Below are 18,109 nucleotides of genomic sequence, written 5' to 3'. Positions count from 1 at the left end.
TCTTTAATTATTTAAAACAAACTATTGTCTGTTTTAAGAAAAGTACCATAGATGGAAGGATGTTTATTCAAAGTTTTTAAGTCATTATTTTCATTATTTTAGGCATTATTTCATGTGGTCATAAATTCTATGTTGTTTTTTTAATCGTAGTTCTGTAAATAAAACAACACAAAGACATTTTCGTTTGTGTTTTTTGTGACAAAGAGGATATTGAATTGTACAGATAATATTCCAATGTATATAAGTTGATATATAGTACATAAATATTACCGTAAACACATTTCATTGTTTGTCCTGTCATACCACATTACATCCAGAGTTATCTGTTCATGTCATGCTGTTTTAGTTATCATTTGGTACATATGGCTTGGTGTGCGAATAAATACATGTAATACATGCTACATAGTGTGCAAATAAATACTTGTAATACATGATGCATGGTGTGCAAATTGCTGCGTGGTGTGCGAATTAAAAGAGAATTGTGTATAGAAGCTTGTGAGTTTAGCTTGGCCATTTGTAAGAATCATACAGAATTTTTATAATATCTTGGTTCATGCCATGTATAAAAACTCAGAATCGCTAAAGTTTGATTTTACCTTTTATAAGTATAAAGATGGTCACATTTAAGAATCACCTATCAACTAAATATAGCGTTTTGATGTCTCTAATAGAAGAATGAAGCAATTTGGTTTTGTCATTCTGAAAATACTGACCCACGGTCAAACCATTAGTCATATAGTTAAAAAATATTTCAAACGAACTTCCTACCCAGGTGTGACAATTGATATCTATAAGCATGACAGATACGAAATACTCGGGATGACCCCTCCCCCCCATCCATGAATAGATGAAAGTATAGATGTATGATTTTAGAAATATTGTCAATTCGATTTTTATCACTTACTACATGTATGTTGTTAAATCACATTTTGCATCCTTTGGTTCACTGAATCTTTATTTTTTATATAGTATAAGATTCACGATTTTTCTGTGATTTTGTTGTTAGTTATTTCCTCTCTGTTGTGGAAATAGATACTTTCTTTACTAGAAGTTGTTTTGTTTTTGTTGAATAATTTCAATGAACGTATTTTTCTGAAATTATTTTTTTTATTTAGATTTCAGCTCAAATAGTCTTCTACACTCTTAATACACCAAATGTGAAATTAACAAGGGCAAACCAGTAACATACCCTTTTAGGCTTTTAGCTAAAGCACATTAAAAATTGTTAGCTTTTTATGGAAAGTGGGAATTGTTGTTTGGTGCTCCAAAACAAGTAAGCATACTCTGCTCATAACTGTACAGGCAATCATTAGTGTTAAGTCGCTATTTTGGCAGTTGAAATTATATTTGAAAGCAAGTTAATGGGTTTTTTGGGTTTTTTTTACTAAATTAAGAACCTATATTCAGAGTACACTTTATATTCCCAAATGATTAGGGCTTAATAGCAAGCATTATTAGCTCACCATTGCTATATTAAACAACAGATACGGTCTATTATTTTCATTGGTCTACTATGGTCGCTTACCAAAACACAAACATTGATTAATCTTTTTAGAATTGTAATATTAAGCTCATAGTCCTTATATTGTGGTAATATTATGAATAGTGCTAATTTAAGCTCTTGATAGAGTAAAATGCAGGAATTTCAGGCATTTTATACAAGGTCCAAAAAAATAAGGGAACTCCTGAATTCCTTGTGGAAATACGTTCTGCTGGAATGTTGTGTCAGATAATCAGATTTAGCCATGATCTGCAGGAACACAGACAGGCTTAATGGAATGCAACCCTTGGGATATGACTCCATTCTTATTGGAGCTCAATGTCGAGTTCGTCAAGAATGACTGGTGCAGGGTTACAGAACTAGAACACAAAGTTGCTGTACACTGTATGTTGCTGCTTTAAAAAGTTGACAGCTACGCAAGCACTATTGTCCTGGAAGACAAAGTTGCAACCTGCTCTATTAACCATAGAGTCACATGGGGTCTTAATTCTAACCTAGACCATAATGCTTCCTCATCCATAAGCATCCTTAAAAGTGGTTGTAGAATAATACTCACTACGTAACAGCCAGACATTCACTGCCATATGTAAATCCGTCGCTAAATATCATGTGATGCCAGTGACAAACTGTCCATCCCTAGCATTGTCGAGCTCACTAGACGTCTGTCATCAGCAATCATGATGAGACCTTTGAATCGACACCTTGTTTTTAGGCCTGCTAATCAGTGCTGGAGTAGTGACATTGCAGTTCCTGAGCATAATGATTCTGATATTATCTTGTTGGACAGTGGTTTTACAAGGTCTTCCTCTCCCCTTCCTGATTATAATCTCGTCTGACGAGACGTGAAAGGATGCTTTTGGATTTCCATGAATGAATGAGAAGCTGGATTCTTGGTCCAACCTTGATAAGTATTCTCAAGGTGGCATTTTTAAGACAAAAAATGTACGTCTCATTTTCTTATATCCCGAAACACATGTGCATTACATGTTTTGTATATGCACCACATTGTGTGCAACAATCTCAAGTAGTTTAGGGTCAAGGTTAGGATGTAGTGCCCTTTCCAAGTTCACCTAACTCCAATAATGATTCTGCATTGTCTAAGGGATTTCCCTGATTTTTTGCTCCTTGCATAGTACACAATTTTAAATATCTTCTTTTTTTAAAAAACAAAAAAAACTGAAACTACTGGTTCAGTTTTCATTAATATTCCATCTGTAACAATTTGATGTAGACTTGTTAGAAAAATACAAAATTAGTTCAGTTTTAGGACCAGCTATGTTTTGATTTCATTAATTTATCACTTGACATGTGTTATAACTTATTTGACTGTTTATGGTACCTGAGAGGTATTCATGAATTAGGAAGTCAACTCATTGACATAAGACAAAAGTAATGTTTTGTTTTTGTATTCAGATATCTTGCAGAGGAAATCGGGCTCTTCAACTATATTACGATTGTATATTTTAAGAGTTCGTCTTGAAAGAAAAATTATGCTTAATTCTACATCTCCACCAATCTGATTAAAATTCAGATCAATATTACGTTATGTATATTGTAAGTGTTAGTTATGAGAAAATAATTATGCTTGATTCTCCAGTTCTTCTTGATGTTTTGTTTTTGTAATCAGATATATTGTTGAGAAAATAGGGACTTTTAAATTTTAAGAATATTAATTACAGCAATTGTATGTTTTTAAGTGTTAATCTTGAAATAAATTAGACTTAATTCTACAGTTCTACTTTATAATATAATGAAGTCTTTTCTATGTCTAAATCTTTGTAGTAGTGTTAAAATCGGTCTTTTCAACTGTTATTAAATATTATCCTGTGTAGCTTTTCTTCTATATTTCTGTTCAATTATGTTGTTCTTCAATGTATCTATATTATACCTGGGGGCCTCATTCACGAAAAACTTAAACTAAGATATTTTAAGGATTCAGCATTTTCATTGGCTGAGACTTTAAATTCTAGTAAAAAATTGCAGTTCTCAGCCAATAGAAAGGCTGCATAAGGCCCCAGGACTTTTAAACTTTCATCTAGATTATCATCATCACATGTCAAACTTTCATCTGTCAGTGTTAAAATCAATGTGTAAATAAAATATGGAAAATAATACTGGCTTTTATTATTATTTCAGCTAGAGACAACATTGACGTTATCTGTATTACAAACAGGAGTGAATGAATGAGTGTATGTGAATTAGCTTTATTTAAAGATACATTGGTTAAGAACTAAATATGCCTATTGAAAATCTTTCTATAGGCTTCAAATGTAATAGAAATTATTAATTAGACCTTTATTTACAAAACAAGCCCAAAATCAACTCTGTAGACCCTCAGAGACTGCCGATGAAAGGACTGATAATTGAGGGTAATGTAAGCATTGAGAATGTTACTTGATAATTGAGAATATGTGGGCAGAGTTATCGTCTGTCAATCAAACGATCAGCAAGTCTCAGAGACAGTGCGTAGATAGTTGATGCCTATTTCTGGTCCAAACTTCCAACAGTGATAACTTTGATCAGAATAAAGTAATTTTGATGAATATTCGGTATTTTCTTTTCTTATCATCTATTTTTGATCTTTTATATCAAGAATGGCCAACTCTTTATTAAAATCTTAACTAATGTATCTTTAACATTCGCTTCCACAGAAGTGATATCACCAACAATTGTATGTTATATATAGAAAAAAATATTTACTTAGTCATTAGCCTGAACAAATGAAATGAAAAGGGGTTTATATTCCGTTCTACTTTTCTACCCAAACTGGGCTAATTGAAGACAGGCATACACTGGTGCATAGTGCTATGAGAGAGGTTTTGCCAGGACAGTGGCGATGCGACCTTCTATTCTTTGGAATTCCAATTGTCAAGAAGGGTTCTTTTACGTGTATGCCAACGTGTGCACAGGGCCTTGTTTTTTTAGTCCCATTCGAATAACTATATGATATTCCTTGCCCTTACTCACGCAGCACTGTCAAAGAACTTTCTCTGCCAACACAGAAACTTCCGGGTTAGAGAGGCAGCACCTTTATCACTGAGACACAGAAGTGAACAAAGGTTACTGCAAGTTATTTCCTTTCACCTTTTTTTTCACTCGACTGTAAAAGAGAGAGAGAAATGGGGTTTAACGTCCACTCAACACAAACTAGGTCATTTCGGGACTAACATATGGTTTTAATTTTATTTTAATAATTCGCTTGTGCGTAAGGGTTTTTTGCTATGGGAGGAAACCGGAGAAAACCCACGAGGTTGGACAGGCGACCCTACTCCTTGTCACGTACAACCGGGGATTCAAAACCACGCCAGTTGACTCAATTCACTCGACTGTACCAGTTGTGTAGTGGTCAGATTTACTATCCAGGTTTTCAATCCCTGTCTACCTTATCAGGGGTTTGGGTGGGCCAGGCCACCTGCAGATTTCGTCACGGTCACAAGATGTAAATAGGGTAAGGGCATGTGATTGTTGACGAGATGGTGGGTTAGGTTTAGCGCTAGATCTGTTTACATCTCGTGATCTTGACGGAATCTGCAGGTTGCCTTAATATTTAGAGCTAACCAGGTTGGGTCGTCTAACACATGTGCTTTTGATCATAAGCTCTGTCATTGAGTCAAGTGAAATGGTTTCAATGCAAAGTTATACCCTATGCATTTTCTCTGGGTTCTCCGATTTCCTCTCACTGCTAAAGCAACACGTACAAAACTACACCCGACTGCCCAAGAGAAAACAGTTGGTTATATTTCTTTCAAGAACTCTTAATGGGCCAATTTTCGACTATATTTTGGAGAATAAAACTGCTTAATTTTGTGTGAAAAGCCCTCTATCTTAGGGCCGAGCACAAACTCAATATGCGTGACACGTTTTCAAACAACTTAAACCTGGAAATGGAGACCGGTGTCCCAAACTGTATAAAACGGTGTCTGGTTAAAACGTGTAGGTGAAATTTACCTTTGTTATCAAGTAGAGAACATGCACCAGCACTGTTTTGACCTGTAAAGGAACGGTAATAGATTATCAGGTCAGGTCCGGATAAGTGGTTTTGACGTTCAGACAAGGTAAATACACCAGTTCTCTATATTTTGGCGTTTAATTTTCATACGTAGAGAGAGAGAGAGAAATGGGGTTTAACGTCCACTCGACACAAACTAGGTCATTTTGGGACTAACATATGGTTTGATTTTATTTCAATAATTCGCTTGTGTAGGGGTCTTTAGCAGTGGGAGGAAGCCAGAGGACCCAGAGAAAACCCACAAGGTTGGACAGGCAACCCTACTCCTTGTCACGTACAACCGGGGATTCGAAACCACGCCAGTTGACTGAATGACAGACTTTATGATAAATCGCGCGCACGCTAACCATTCAGCCATCCCCCCCCCCCCCCCAATTTCATACGTACACAGACTTTTATTTTTGAGACTCTGTTAAAATCGGGATGGTCCCTTTAAAGGAAATTGAACTTTAGATATTTTATCCAGTCACTATAGTTTACACAGGATCTTGAAATGCTTAGCATAGATATTTTAAAGTATGTGTACCTCCATTTATTTAACCTACAAAATCATGACAAAATTAATTTGTTTAATTAGTCAAGACCAATATAAACATTCAAACCAGAACTTTGACATATTAATTTAGACCTAACTTGGCACTTTTTTTTTACTTCTGTGTGTTCTTGTTTCACCACAAACAAACCATGTTAACATAGTAAAGCCATAGATCAATTTCAAGAGAAATTATTTGTTTGAAAGAAAAACTAAAAAAAGAAGACAGCTGGTGAACTTGACTTTGCACTAAGTAGAATATGCTGACACACAATTCTAACTTTGAAGAAAACTGGGGAAATAAACTGAAAATGAATTGAAACATATATTTAAAATTAAATGAAATGAAATGGGGTTTAACGTCCTACTGTTCTGCTCCTAACCTGGGCTAATGAAGACGGGCATACACCATACAGTGTGCTATGAGGGAAAATTTGGCCGGGCAGCGGCACTACAGCCTACTCTTATATCGAATTTCAACTGCCAAGGGATCTTTAACGTGCACGCCAATGTGTACACAGGACCTCGGTTTTTTTGTCCCATCCGAACGACTAGACAACTGTCCTTGTCAGGCCCTCGGTCCTGCATGACTGACAAGGGGAAACCACGCCAGAAAATGAAACGCAGGTTTAACGTCATACCTTTCCGTTCCGACTGGGCTAATGAAGACTGGCATACACAATACAGTACGAAATATTGCCCTACACTTATATCGAATTCCAACTGCCAAGGGTTCTTTTACATGCACACCAATGTGTACACAGGAACTTTTTTTTTTTTTTTTTGTCCTATCCAGACAACAAGACAGCTGTCCTTGTCAAGCTCTCTGTCATGCACAACTGTCGTGGTGAAACCATACTGGAAGAAAACGAGTAGGGGGTGGGCGTTTGACTGCTCAATAGTTGAGTGGACTAACATGTGAACTTTAGATCTTAAGGTCTGTCATTGAGTTTAGGGGGGGGGGGGCGTGGCTTCGATCCCATGCTTGTAGATGACAAGAGTAGGGTAACATGCCTAACCTTGTAGGTTTTCTCTAGAGCTTCTAGAGCTCCTCCCACTGCGAAAGACCCCTATGCACAAGCCTACCATTAGTGCCAAAATGACCCTGTTTGGTCGTGGATCTCTCTCTATAAAGGAAATAGAACCCTTGACTTGGTGTTTGGGGGTTTAACAAAACCCATCAGCACCTGACATTGCACTTCGTTTTTGTACATTTTTTTTTTCAAATTTAGGACTAATACATCGATCATTTTGGGACAAAAATAGTAGCCTAATTTTTATTTTTATGAATAGGCCTACATGTGCAATGCGGGTTAGGGGAATTTTGTGACAGCAGTCCCATTTCTGCATGACTCCATTTCTTCGATTTACAATTGCCAATTTAGGGTTCTATGGTTAGCATGTGTGCTTTGTATCATAAGGTCTGTCATTGAGTCAACTTGCATGGTTTCGATTCCCTTGTTGTACATGACAAGGAGAAGAGTTGCCTGTCCAACCTCATGGGTATTCTCTGGGTCCTTGGGTTTCCTCAGCGAATTATTGAAATAAAACTGAACTATATGTTAGTTTCGAAATGACCTAGTTTGTGTCGAGTTGACACCCCATTTCTCTCTCTCTCTCCATTCGATTGACTAGACATAAATCTGACAAATGCAGAACAGGCTTCAAAAATAGATGGCCCAGCTGCTGGATTCAACCCTGTGATTCAAGGCAGCTAGTAGGCTAGTACAGATATTATAGCCTATTTCTTTAGTATACAATAAGGATTTATAATAGATCATGAATGACATTTACTTATTTTTTTAAATAGGCTATAGTATAAATTAACGGGCCAATCTCAATTATATTTTGGAGAATAAAACTGTCTAATTTTGTGTGAAAAGCCCTCTACCTTCAGGACAAGCAACTAACCCAACTTCAATCGGTCAGTCTTCAGCTGTATTATATGGTGTATGGATAAAACCAGACTTGTATTTTAAAAAAATAATGTGTAGATGAAATAGGTTATCAGGTCACCCAACGAAAAAATTGACCTGAAATCTTAAAAGGTTTATGTATAAGCGGTTTTCAAGTTTACAGCCAAATGACTCTATATTTGGATCTGAAATTTTCAGACAAGGTAAATACACCATTCCGCTATATTTTAGCGTTTAAATATCCTACGTACACAGACTTTTATTTCTGAGACTCTGTAAAAATTGGGATGGTCCCTTTAAACAATTATTAATTAATATTAGGCCTATTATTGGCAAGGCTAGCGTCCGAATTTGCCCCTACACTGTCATTCAATGGTACACAGTGAACCGATTATAGCATTACCGAACTTTAAACTCATGGATTTAAGAAATTTGATAGTTCAATACACAAAAGCGTGTTTAGAAAATACGAAACCGAGGCTGGTGAGATGTAAACGAAAACCACCTGAACTGCGTGGCAGAGTAACTAGAGTCTGAAGCGGTTAGTTGACTGGTCACTGAGGCTTTTGTGAGAAGCTCGAAAAAATAAAAATGAACGGATGGCTGCTTGGTGTTTGCCTTTTGGCACTTTATACTGCTTGTCAGGTATGATAGTACATATTATGTCATTGTGTGGAATAGGCTTTTTGTTCTGAAAGTTTGGTACCTAAAAGTCATAGCCACAACGATGTTTCTAAATGCAGTCGGTCACGTGACAGGGTAACCGGTCGCTATTCTTCCGTGGGCATTATAGCAGTACCAGTAGACGGTAGTACTAGTAGAAACGCTGTTAAAGTGAGAGGGTGCTGCGGTCCGAATTTTTTTTATCATTTTCTCCTTGGGATTTTTTTTTTTTCTCTCTCCCTGTGTAGGGGACGAGATATGTCTGCAACTGAAAATGAAATAGGAACGGCGCGCAGGATTATCACATCATGTAACACATCTCAATGTGATTTTTTAACAAATACAATATTATTTATTTATCTCACCGCCTTAAAATAGTGTAATGATACCTACGTTCAGAGCTGGACTACTTGTGGCTAAGTGGGTGAGGCGCTGGCTCGCTATAGCCTGAAGGTCGGGTGTTCGATTCCTGCATTGGCCGAGAAAGTCCAGCGTGGTTCCCCTTGTCAGTGATGAAGGACGGAGGGCCTGACAAGGATATCTGTCTAGTCATTCGGATGGTACGGAAAACCAAGGTCCTGTGTACACTTTGGGGTGCACGTAAAAGACCCCTTGACTGTTGGAATTCGATATAAGAGTAGGAACACTGTAGGCCTATGGTGTATGCCCGTCTTCATTAGCCCAGTTCGGAGCAGAACAGTAGTATGTTAAACCCCATTTCATTTCATTTATTTTAATTTTAACTAATTGCACATCCAAAAAATGTTTTGCCTTGTTATGCTCGGTAAGACTTTCCTTCACCCCCCGGCACCCTTTTTTTTTAAAAAATCATTGCATGTACATGTATGTAGACATATCTACTAGTTCTGGTGGTGTATTAAAAATATCAAGAAAACACATAAAAAGTCAAATCAATGCAGCACAAAATGATGGGCACCAGGAGGAGTGTGTCTGACTATGTCTGTGACAGGGGGCTGAATTCCAGGCTTGATTATTAAGCACATAATTCTTTAAATGGGGTTACATATAGACCATTGTATCTGGTTGATCTGATGTCTTAGATCAATTTGTGATGGTGTTATATAGTGCTATCCTTGTATATCATAGGCCATTCACAATACCAGTTTAGTTCTGAGAGTAGTATCTCATAAATATTCATGTATTTAGATATGTAGAAGGCTATATAAGTTTAGACATTAGTATAGCAATGAGGGAAACAGATATCGAAAGCGTAGCGAGTAGTTCTTTCTGATTATACTAAAATAGTCACTTAGAATAAAGGATATTACTTTAAATGATATTGTTTGTTTTAGTGTTTTCTACATCAACCCCAACATAACAATTATGTATTATTAAATTAATGTTGGAAAACATTATGTGGAAGTTATCTTGTCATCCCACAGAACAATCCAACAAAATCTTTAAATTTTCAGGCAGAGCTTTTTGTCACAAAAAAAGTTTTTTTTGACATCAAAATTGGAGATGAAAATGCAGGAAGAATTGTAATTGGTTTATTTGGTGAAGATGTGCCCAGAACTGTTGAGAATTTTTACCAGTTAGCTACAGGTCAACCAGGGTTTGGCTACAAAGGAAGCAAATTTCATCGAGTTATTCCTAATTTCATGATTCAAGGTATTGTAAGAAAGCTAGTAGTCTTAGACGGAGGGCCTGACAAGGACAGCTATCTGGTAGATCGTATGCGACAAAAAAACGAGGTCCTGTGACCTGTGTACACATTGGCGTGCATTTAAAAGATCCCTTGGCAATTGGAATTCGATATAAGGGTAGGCGGTATCGCTGCTGTCCAGGCAAATTTCCCTCATAGGAAATATGTGATCATCACTATTAATCAGTTACCACTACAATTTAGAAATCTTGCAATCATTTTAAATCGGGATCACCTGCTGTACTAAAAAAACATATCACTTTTAGGTGGTGATATTACTTATGCAAGACTACAATCATCTGCCTATTGCGGGTCTTTCTGTAGACCTTAAATGTTATATAGACTATTAATTAGACATTTATTAACATGACAAGACCATAATCAACTCTCGATGCCATCTGATGGGTCTGATTTTCAACAGATTTGAATCCCATCAGCGGTTAAAACGGTGGTTGATGATTAACCCTAAAAATGGATAATCGAGACTTTGTGTATTACGCTCGTATCATAACGGTAACAATGGCAATCAAGGTTAGACTGTTATTGAAATGGGGATTTCTCGGCTCAGAGTGAAGTAGTTTGACTGAATTTTTCAGCATATTCCCTTTACATTATCTATTTTTTACTATTATAGCGAAAACTATTAGCTCTTTATCAAATCTTCCATAATGCCACTTTAAGTGTTTGTATAAAAGATATACTGTTATTTTAGGTGGTGATTTTACAAGAGGAGATGGTACAGGTGGTAAAAGTATTTATGGTGAGAGATTTGAAGATGAAAATTTCCATTTGAATCATTATGGTCCTGGATGGTTAAGCATGGCTAATGCAGGTAAGAATGTAATAATTTTAACTTGATATCTCCTGACCCAGGACAGGGGCTAAGTGGGAGACGCAATGATGTGCTTTGCATCATGGTTTTGAGTTTTTGTTGCCCCCTTGCAAATGGCAAAAACAATGCTGTTTCAATGCGGTTTTCAACATTACAATCATAATGCTTAAAGGGACAATAACACTCTTGCTGGCTTGACAGCTCCAGAAAATAAATAATAGCCTTATTCTAAGTATTAGATGTTTAGGTGTCCTACCTGTTGTGTAAATTTTCCATTACATCCTATTTTACTTGTCCAGAGGGTTCGAAAATATTTTTAAATCCAAGTCACATTTGAAAAGGTTTACGTTAGGCTTTTCAAATCATTTAGTACAATTTTTCTAAGTTTTTAAATTAGGTGTGTTAAGATGATTAATTGGAATATTATAAAATAGTACAATTTGTTGACCAGAATAAAGATTGGGACATTTTATTCAGTTACAACAAGAGTGGTATTGAGCCTTTAACCAGTATCGAACATATACCGTGGGTCAGATGTGCTACAAATTGACTTTAACATGTTCCACACAGCCCAATATTACCTGGTGGCACTGGGAGGGACTTCCACCCATATAAATATTGTTTTTGGGGACCCGGACGGGACCTTGTTCCTGATACAAAATCATGTCCTGACCCAGGACATAAACTACCGGGTATGTAATAATATGCAACAGTCTAAATAAAATAAGAAATACTTTCATTTAAAGAAACAATATGCACGATTTAGAGAAAGAGCTGGCCAGTTGGACATCGATAGAAGAGTAGACCGTAGTAGAGCTGTCCAGACAAAATTTCTTTTGGTAATTACCTGAATAATTTTTGTGTTTCCATGGAAACAAATATGACTTGGCTTTAGGTATACCAGGGCACAGGACATTGAGTCTTGTTGTTTCTATTTCAGGTAAAGATACAAACGGTTCTCAGTTTTTTATTACAACTGTTAAGACGGAATGGCTTGATGGCCACCATGTTGTATTCGGTAAAGTTTTAGAAGGCATGGATGTAGTCAGAAAAATTGAACAAGTTAAAACTGGCCGTTCTGATAGACCTAACAATGATGTTACCATTGACGATAGTGGTGTTGTTCAAATGGGAGAAAAATTTTCTGTTGAGAGATCATAATGATGGTTTTCTCGTTAGGTTGATACTATATAGTGCAATGAACAGGGTTTATTTGCTTGAGAACCAACTGGCCGTGCCTACTTTAATGTGTGTGTATGATTGCAGAAAATCTTTCCCAACTGAAATTTGATTATTTTTTTTTTCATGCTGATTTTAGAATTTATATTAAAATTTCACGAATCTGTGACTCAAACCCCGCAATCTGTAGGGGAAACACTTTAGTTTAGAATCATGGTCATTCAAAATCGACCAAATGCTTCTTTTGGCATTTTGTTGGTGATCATAACTAAAAGTATTTACTTTATTGGAAAAAGTACTTTAAAATTTCTAGTGTGATATGATTATTATGAGTTGTATGAATGTAGTGAAGTAGATACAACCAATTTTATTAGCAGATAAACACTTGGGGCTTTAGATTGTATTTGTGATATTAATATTAATTATATAGAAATTTATATTTAATATTAATTATATAGAAATTTATATTTAATATTAATTATATAGAAATTTATATTTAATATTTGTTATATAGAAATATGATTGGTATTAATTAAATGGAAATATATTTGATGTTATTATTTAAAAATATAATTGATATTGATATTGTTGATATACAGTACATGTATTTGATAAATTGATATATCTGATAATTAATATTGATATATCTGATAAATTAAAGTAGCTAAGTCTCTAACTCAATATCATCCAAAACCTTCGACATTGGAAACACGAATTAGTTGTTAATTTTAATCAACATTGGTGTTGTGATCTTACCGAGAAAAGATGGGCATCTGATATCCAATATTTAAGACAAAATAAACATTTTACGATTGGTACACGAATCGTGTACCATAATGCGTTTCAGCACAATTTGTAACAAGCGACTCGAAGAACGAGGTTAAACATATTCCACAAGTCATGTCAAACCGTGACTTCATATTCTTATCTAGAGAGCATGCGCAATAAATACTATCGGTGTAGATTGGAATAACCAGACGCTAGAGATTGCCATTCGATTGAGACTACTGGCCTATTTCGCCGAACGGAACTGCTTTGAAATGTAAATGACTGAATGTAAATCAGTTTATTTACATTCATATTACATTATTATATACGTTGCGACCCATTTGTGCCAATTTGTAGGTCCCAAATATTAGCGATTTAGCTCCTTTAATATTGATATATTTGATAAATTAATATTGATAAATTGATATTGATATCTAAGGAAATATTTTTGATAATAGCACTGCTATTTTGGTTTTGAAATTAATCTGGTCCTGATGTTAACAACAATATTTTATAAAACTAAAGGAAATTATAGTCCAATTTCAGTTCGACTGGTAGAACTAGGAGTGGTAGCATCTAATACTGTTCTAGGCCCAACTTGTGTCGTATAAAAATGTCATTTATGTAACTTGGGATATTTTTTCTTGCTGTGCTATTGAGAAAAATATGGACCCTTTCTGTGCTATTAGTGCTATTAAGAAAAATATGGACCTTTTGTGTGCTATTAAAAAAAAATATGGACCTGTAGTGCTATTAAGAAAAAAAAAATGGACCTTCGCTGCATGTCTTGCCAGTAAACTAGTGGAGTAGCATTTAATAATCTGGAGAATGTTTCAGAAACAATAAAATTATTTGATCTATGCATTTAATATATTTTATAGCTATATGTTATATATTTCTTAACAAGTGGATATTATTTTTTATGTGTTTATATTCACATTGTCAAGGTGTAATAAAAGGTGGCTGATATATCATGAACTTAAAAAGCATGGATTTATTTCTACCTAAATGTCTAGTCATTTTGTATCAAAATAGTGCCTTTGTTTTAATGACATTTTGTACTTAAGCTGGAAAAACACTCATCTTCATTCCCTAGGCCAAAATAGTTCATGTGGGTTTTTCCAAAGTTAAAATTGTTAGCTATGTGATATAAGGTGTTCTAGACAAGTTACATTTGTACTTATATATGATATTTTAGAAAGTTGTTTGTTATGCATCTTTTGTAAATTTAACATACTCCCCCCAAAAAACATCAATGCCTTCCCATTAAATAGCTTGCATCCTTCCTGATTGCTTAAATAACCCTCTGCTATCCTAATAGTAACTAATAGCTCCTTTGCCAAAGTTTAGACTTTTATTGATAGTTTTTATACATAATATAAGCTGTTTCAATGTCATTTAGTTCTTGAACTAGATCCACAGTTGACCAATTGTAAGGAACTACAATTCCTGTCTGTTATTGATCAACATTCTGACTACATGAATAATTCATTATCTTAAGAAAAAGTCTAAAAAATGCTAGTCAGGACATTGCTCAAAGATGAACAGCAATTGTATTTCTTACAAATGCTCTGGTCTGGTGTCTAGATAAGAAGCTATTTAATACTATATGGATAGCAAGAAGATGTTATGGCTGTCTTGAGTATTATTATGTATGACATACTCATTGTTATTATATAAGTTTTATAATGCTTTCCATATTCCTACCATTGTAATCATGTTAAGCCTAGATCACAATCCGCTGTACGTGTTTTGACACGCTCGGGTTGTAGGGTTTGGTAGATCGCAAACCAGCCACAGGAAACCGGGTAAAAATGTGCAGGACCAAAAGTCTCTACGACCAGTCTGTGATCTTAAACGGTGCCGAACACACGCAAGTGATGTGTAAGACTCACACACGGTTTTACTAAAATTCCCTCTCGTATTAGCATGTACGGCAGGTTGTGAGCTAGTCTTTAAATATCCCCTCACAGTTAGATATCAGAATAAAAGTAGGCTGGAGCACTATTGTCCAGGTACAACTTCTGTGCTTATCATATGCCTGTCTTCATTAGCCAAGTGGTTGCAGAAGAAAAGTATGAGGTTAAAAACACTTGTTTCATTTCTACTTTTGTAACCAGTTCCTTTTCTAACATAATCTTCCATTAAACTAACTTTTCACCAACGAATTTCAACTTACAATTTATATTAATGTCCATGCTATTCTTTTAATAAACCCATCATTCCATCCGAACTAGTTTGTTCTTATGAGCTATACAATTGTCAAGATTCATTTTCATAATGATTAGGCCTACAGCTTGAAGAAGTATGTAAAACTCTTTGTAGGTGAGAGGAGTAATTTTATGGACACAAGGGTCTATGAACACTGACACCTTGTAAATTTGAAAATCGTTCAAAAAAGCAATCTTATGCCTAAAGTCTATTAAATCGTACTATAAGGGACTAAGGGAGATAATCAAATTTTTGGCAAAAACCTCATGTGAAGCCTCAATCTGTAAATATTTGCTTCTGAATTTGATTGTCCCAATAGACTTCAATCATATATACTTGGCTTAATGGGGTTTTTTGACAATTGTCTATTTTACCAAGGCCTTTGTCTTTGAGCATTTTTAAAACAATATGCACCATTCTCTTTCCCCTCTCACAAATCTTCCCTTGACTAACAATATTGACAAACATTCTACAGACGTATATCATCATAGAAACGCAAAATCTACCCAAGTCATTTACACAAATCATTGTACCATTTTCGATATAACATGGGGAGTTTTGCCCCCTCATTGACGATAGTTAATGTGTACACGGGACCTCGTTTTTTTATGCCATCCGAATGACTAGACAGCTGTCCTTGTCAGGCCCTGGGTTCTGCACCACTGACAAGGGGGAAACCATTTCGAAAAATCTCGAATTTTCTCGGCCCTCCGTTCTGCATCACTGACAAGGGGAAACCACGCCAGAAAATCCTGATGAACTTTCTCGGGCAACACTGGGAGCGAACCCGCGACCCCCAGGCTAGCAAGCCAGGGTCTTACTCACTTAACCACCCAGTAGTAATATAATGGTAAATGTTGAATGACTATTACATCAGAGACTGAACTGTACTAGTTGTTAACATGAATATTCATGACCTTTGTATATATGAATAGTAATGAGATATTTATATAAATAGTAATGAGATGTGTGTGTATATGTGCACCCGTAGATCTAGTTGTCATAGTAAAGCATGCACAAGTCTTCTGTACATCAAAGCGAGAACGTGTATTGTAAGGGTCTAATGGAAGTGAGAATTAAATACCATTAAATTTAATATAGTGTGGTTAATTAACACTATAATCACATCCTCGTTATAACTAAAGTAATTATTGCCCCTTATTAATATATCGAAATGAAGTCAGTATTATTTTACACATTTCTTTTAATAGGTCAGGATACAAATGGATCTCAGTTTTTCATCACAACTGTTAAGACACCATGGTTAGATGGTCGCCATGTTGTTTTTGGTAAAATATTGCAAGGTATGCAGGTTGTCAAGCATATTGAATCGGCACCTACAAATTCAATGGATCGACCAATCGAGGATATTGTTATATCGAATTGCGGAATGCTAGCCCTTGAAGAACAACTGACTGTAATGAAGGAAGGCGTGGAAGTTGATGATGAATAAACAAACAGAGCAATGTGTTCACCAATCAATTCATTATTGTCCAGTAATTGAAATGTCATCAATTTGAAGTCAAAGTGACACATACGATTAAATCTATCTCATGGATTTGTAATGGGTTTTTCTTTTTAAATATAGTTTAGTAATGGTTTTCATAACACTTTTATTATATCACATTTAATATTTCAAACATATTTTACGAATTATATCTTAGAGATTTTGCAACTAGATTTTAGAACTGTGATTTATTTTCAAAACAATGAATATTAAAGATACGAAACGTCATTTGCTTTTTCGCTAAAATTACTCATGGCTTAATCCACACTAAAAATGTACTCAGATTGATATGATCAAAATACCAACGCTACATAGATTACCTCCTGGCTTTGATTTAAGAAGAGGTTTAACATTTCAGTTCACCCACAACAAAATGGTTATGGTCTTATTTCATACAACACAGCGTCTGTCATTGAGTCGACTGGCGTGGTTTCAAATCCCTGGTTGTACGTGGCAAGGAGTAGGGTCGCCTGTCCAACCTCGTGGGTTTTCTCCGGGTCCTTCAGTTTCCTCCCACTGCTAAAGACCCCTACGCGCAAGCGAATTATGTAAATAAAATTAAACCATATGTTAGTTCCGAAATGACCTACTTTGTGTCGAGTAGACGTTAAACCCCATTTCTCTCTTTCTCTCTCTAGCATACAACACAATTTCAATTCAACATAACTCAGGAAATACTGAATGGCAATAAACCATTTTTTGACTTCCTATTAGAGATTCACCTTTCACAATATTGTAGTTTGCAAGTTATTCCCACTGCGCAATATTGCTTCCTGCTTATTACATAGCAAACAGAATAGATCGATGAAATTTCAATTCAACATAAATGTAACTGGACAGAATCAAGCCATTTTTTTTTATTGATTCATCTTTCACAATATTGCAGTTTGCCTGTTATTCCTTCGTCACTAAAATGATACACCAACACTTTAACATCTTACTCATAAAATATGAAACACCAAATGTGCCAAAGACAAGTTCAAATAATTTTACTTAATTTAGACCAATGAAGATTCATTTTGTTATGCAACATTTATTTTTTATATATTTAAGATTGCATATACCTCATGTTCATTATATTCTCCCAACATTAACATAATTCTGTATCTATTTTTATACAACATATATTATTGAATTAAATAAATAAATAAATCAGAGTTTATGAATATAGAAATATTGTTTGTAGTTACCACAATGGGAGAAGGAAGGATTTTCTGATTCCTGAAGGTTTTTTTTGAGATTTTGCCAAGGTTTAACAGTCTAACGGGTGCATCTTATATCATTAGGTCTGTGACTGTCATTGAATCATGTGGCATGGTTTCCAT

The 18,109-nt window shown here is 35.3% G+C and overlaps 1 protein-coding gene across 2 annotated transcripts; it reads left to right on the top strand.

Annotated features, from left to right (window-relative positions):
* The first annotated feature begins 8,436 nt into the window (after positions 1-8,436).
* On the top strand, positions 8,437-16,823 carry LOC126816938 (putative peptidyl-prolyl cis-trans isomerase). 2 transcript variants are annotated; one of them, XM_050543729.2, is made up of 4 exons: positions 8,437-8,603; positions 10,055-10,253; positions 11,000-11,119; positions 16,489-16,823. In XM_050543729.2, the coding sequence occupies exons 1-4, from the start codon at positions 8,550-8,552 to the stop codon at positions 16,728-16,730; spliced, it is 615 nt and encodes a 204-aa protein (XP_050399686.1). In that variant the 5' UTR covers positions 8,437-8,549; the 3' UTR covers positions 16,731-16,823. The 2 variants fall into 2 exon arrangements, with proteins under 2 accessions (XP_050399686.1, XP_050399687.1); XM_050543730.2 differs by lacking the exon at positions 16,489-16,823 and adding an exon at positions 12,060-15,295 and having other exon boundaries at positions 8,441-8,603.
* Positions 16,824-18,109: the final 1,286 nt, after the last annotated feature.

This window comes from Patella vulgata, chromosome 3 (assembly GCF_932274485.2).
Source record: "Patella vulgata chromosome 3, xgPatVulg1.2, whole genome shotgun sequence".
NCBI classification, from domain to species: Eukaryota; Metazoa; Mollusca; class Gastropoda; family Patellidae; genus Patella; species Patella vulgata.
Note: the sequence above shows the minus strand (reverse complement) of the source record. Positions and strands in the feature narration are given on the sequence as shown.

Bases quoted from the DNA above. Each gene is read 5' to 3' on its own strand.
- LOC126816938 (XM_050543729.2), top strand. From the start codon at position 8,550: ATGAACGGATGGCTGCTTGGTGTTTGCCTTTTGGCACTTTATACTGCT. The intron at 8,604-10,054 runs GTATGATAGTAC...TTAAATTTTCAG, and splicing joins CACTTTATACTGCTTGTCAG to GCAGAGCTTTTTGTCACAAA. The intron at 11,120-16,488 runs GTAAGAATGTAA...TTCTTTTAATAG, and splicing joins GTTAAGCATGGCTAATGCAG to GTCAGGATACAAATGGATCT.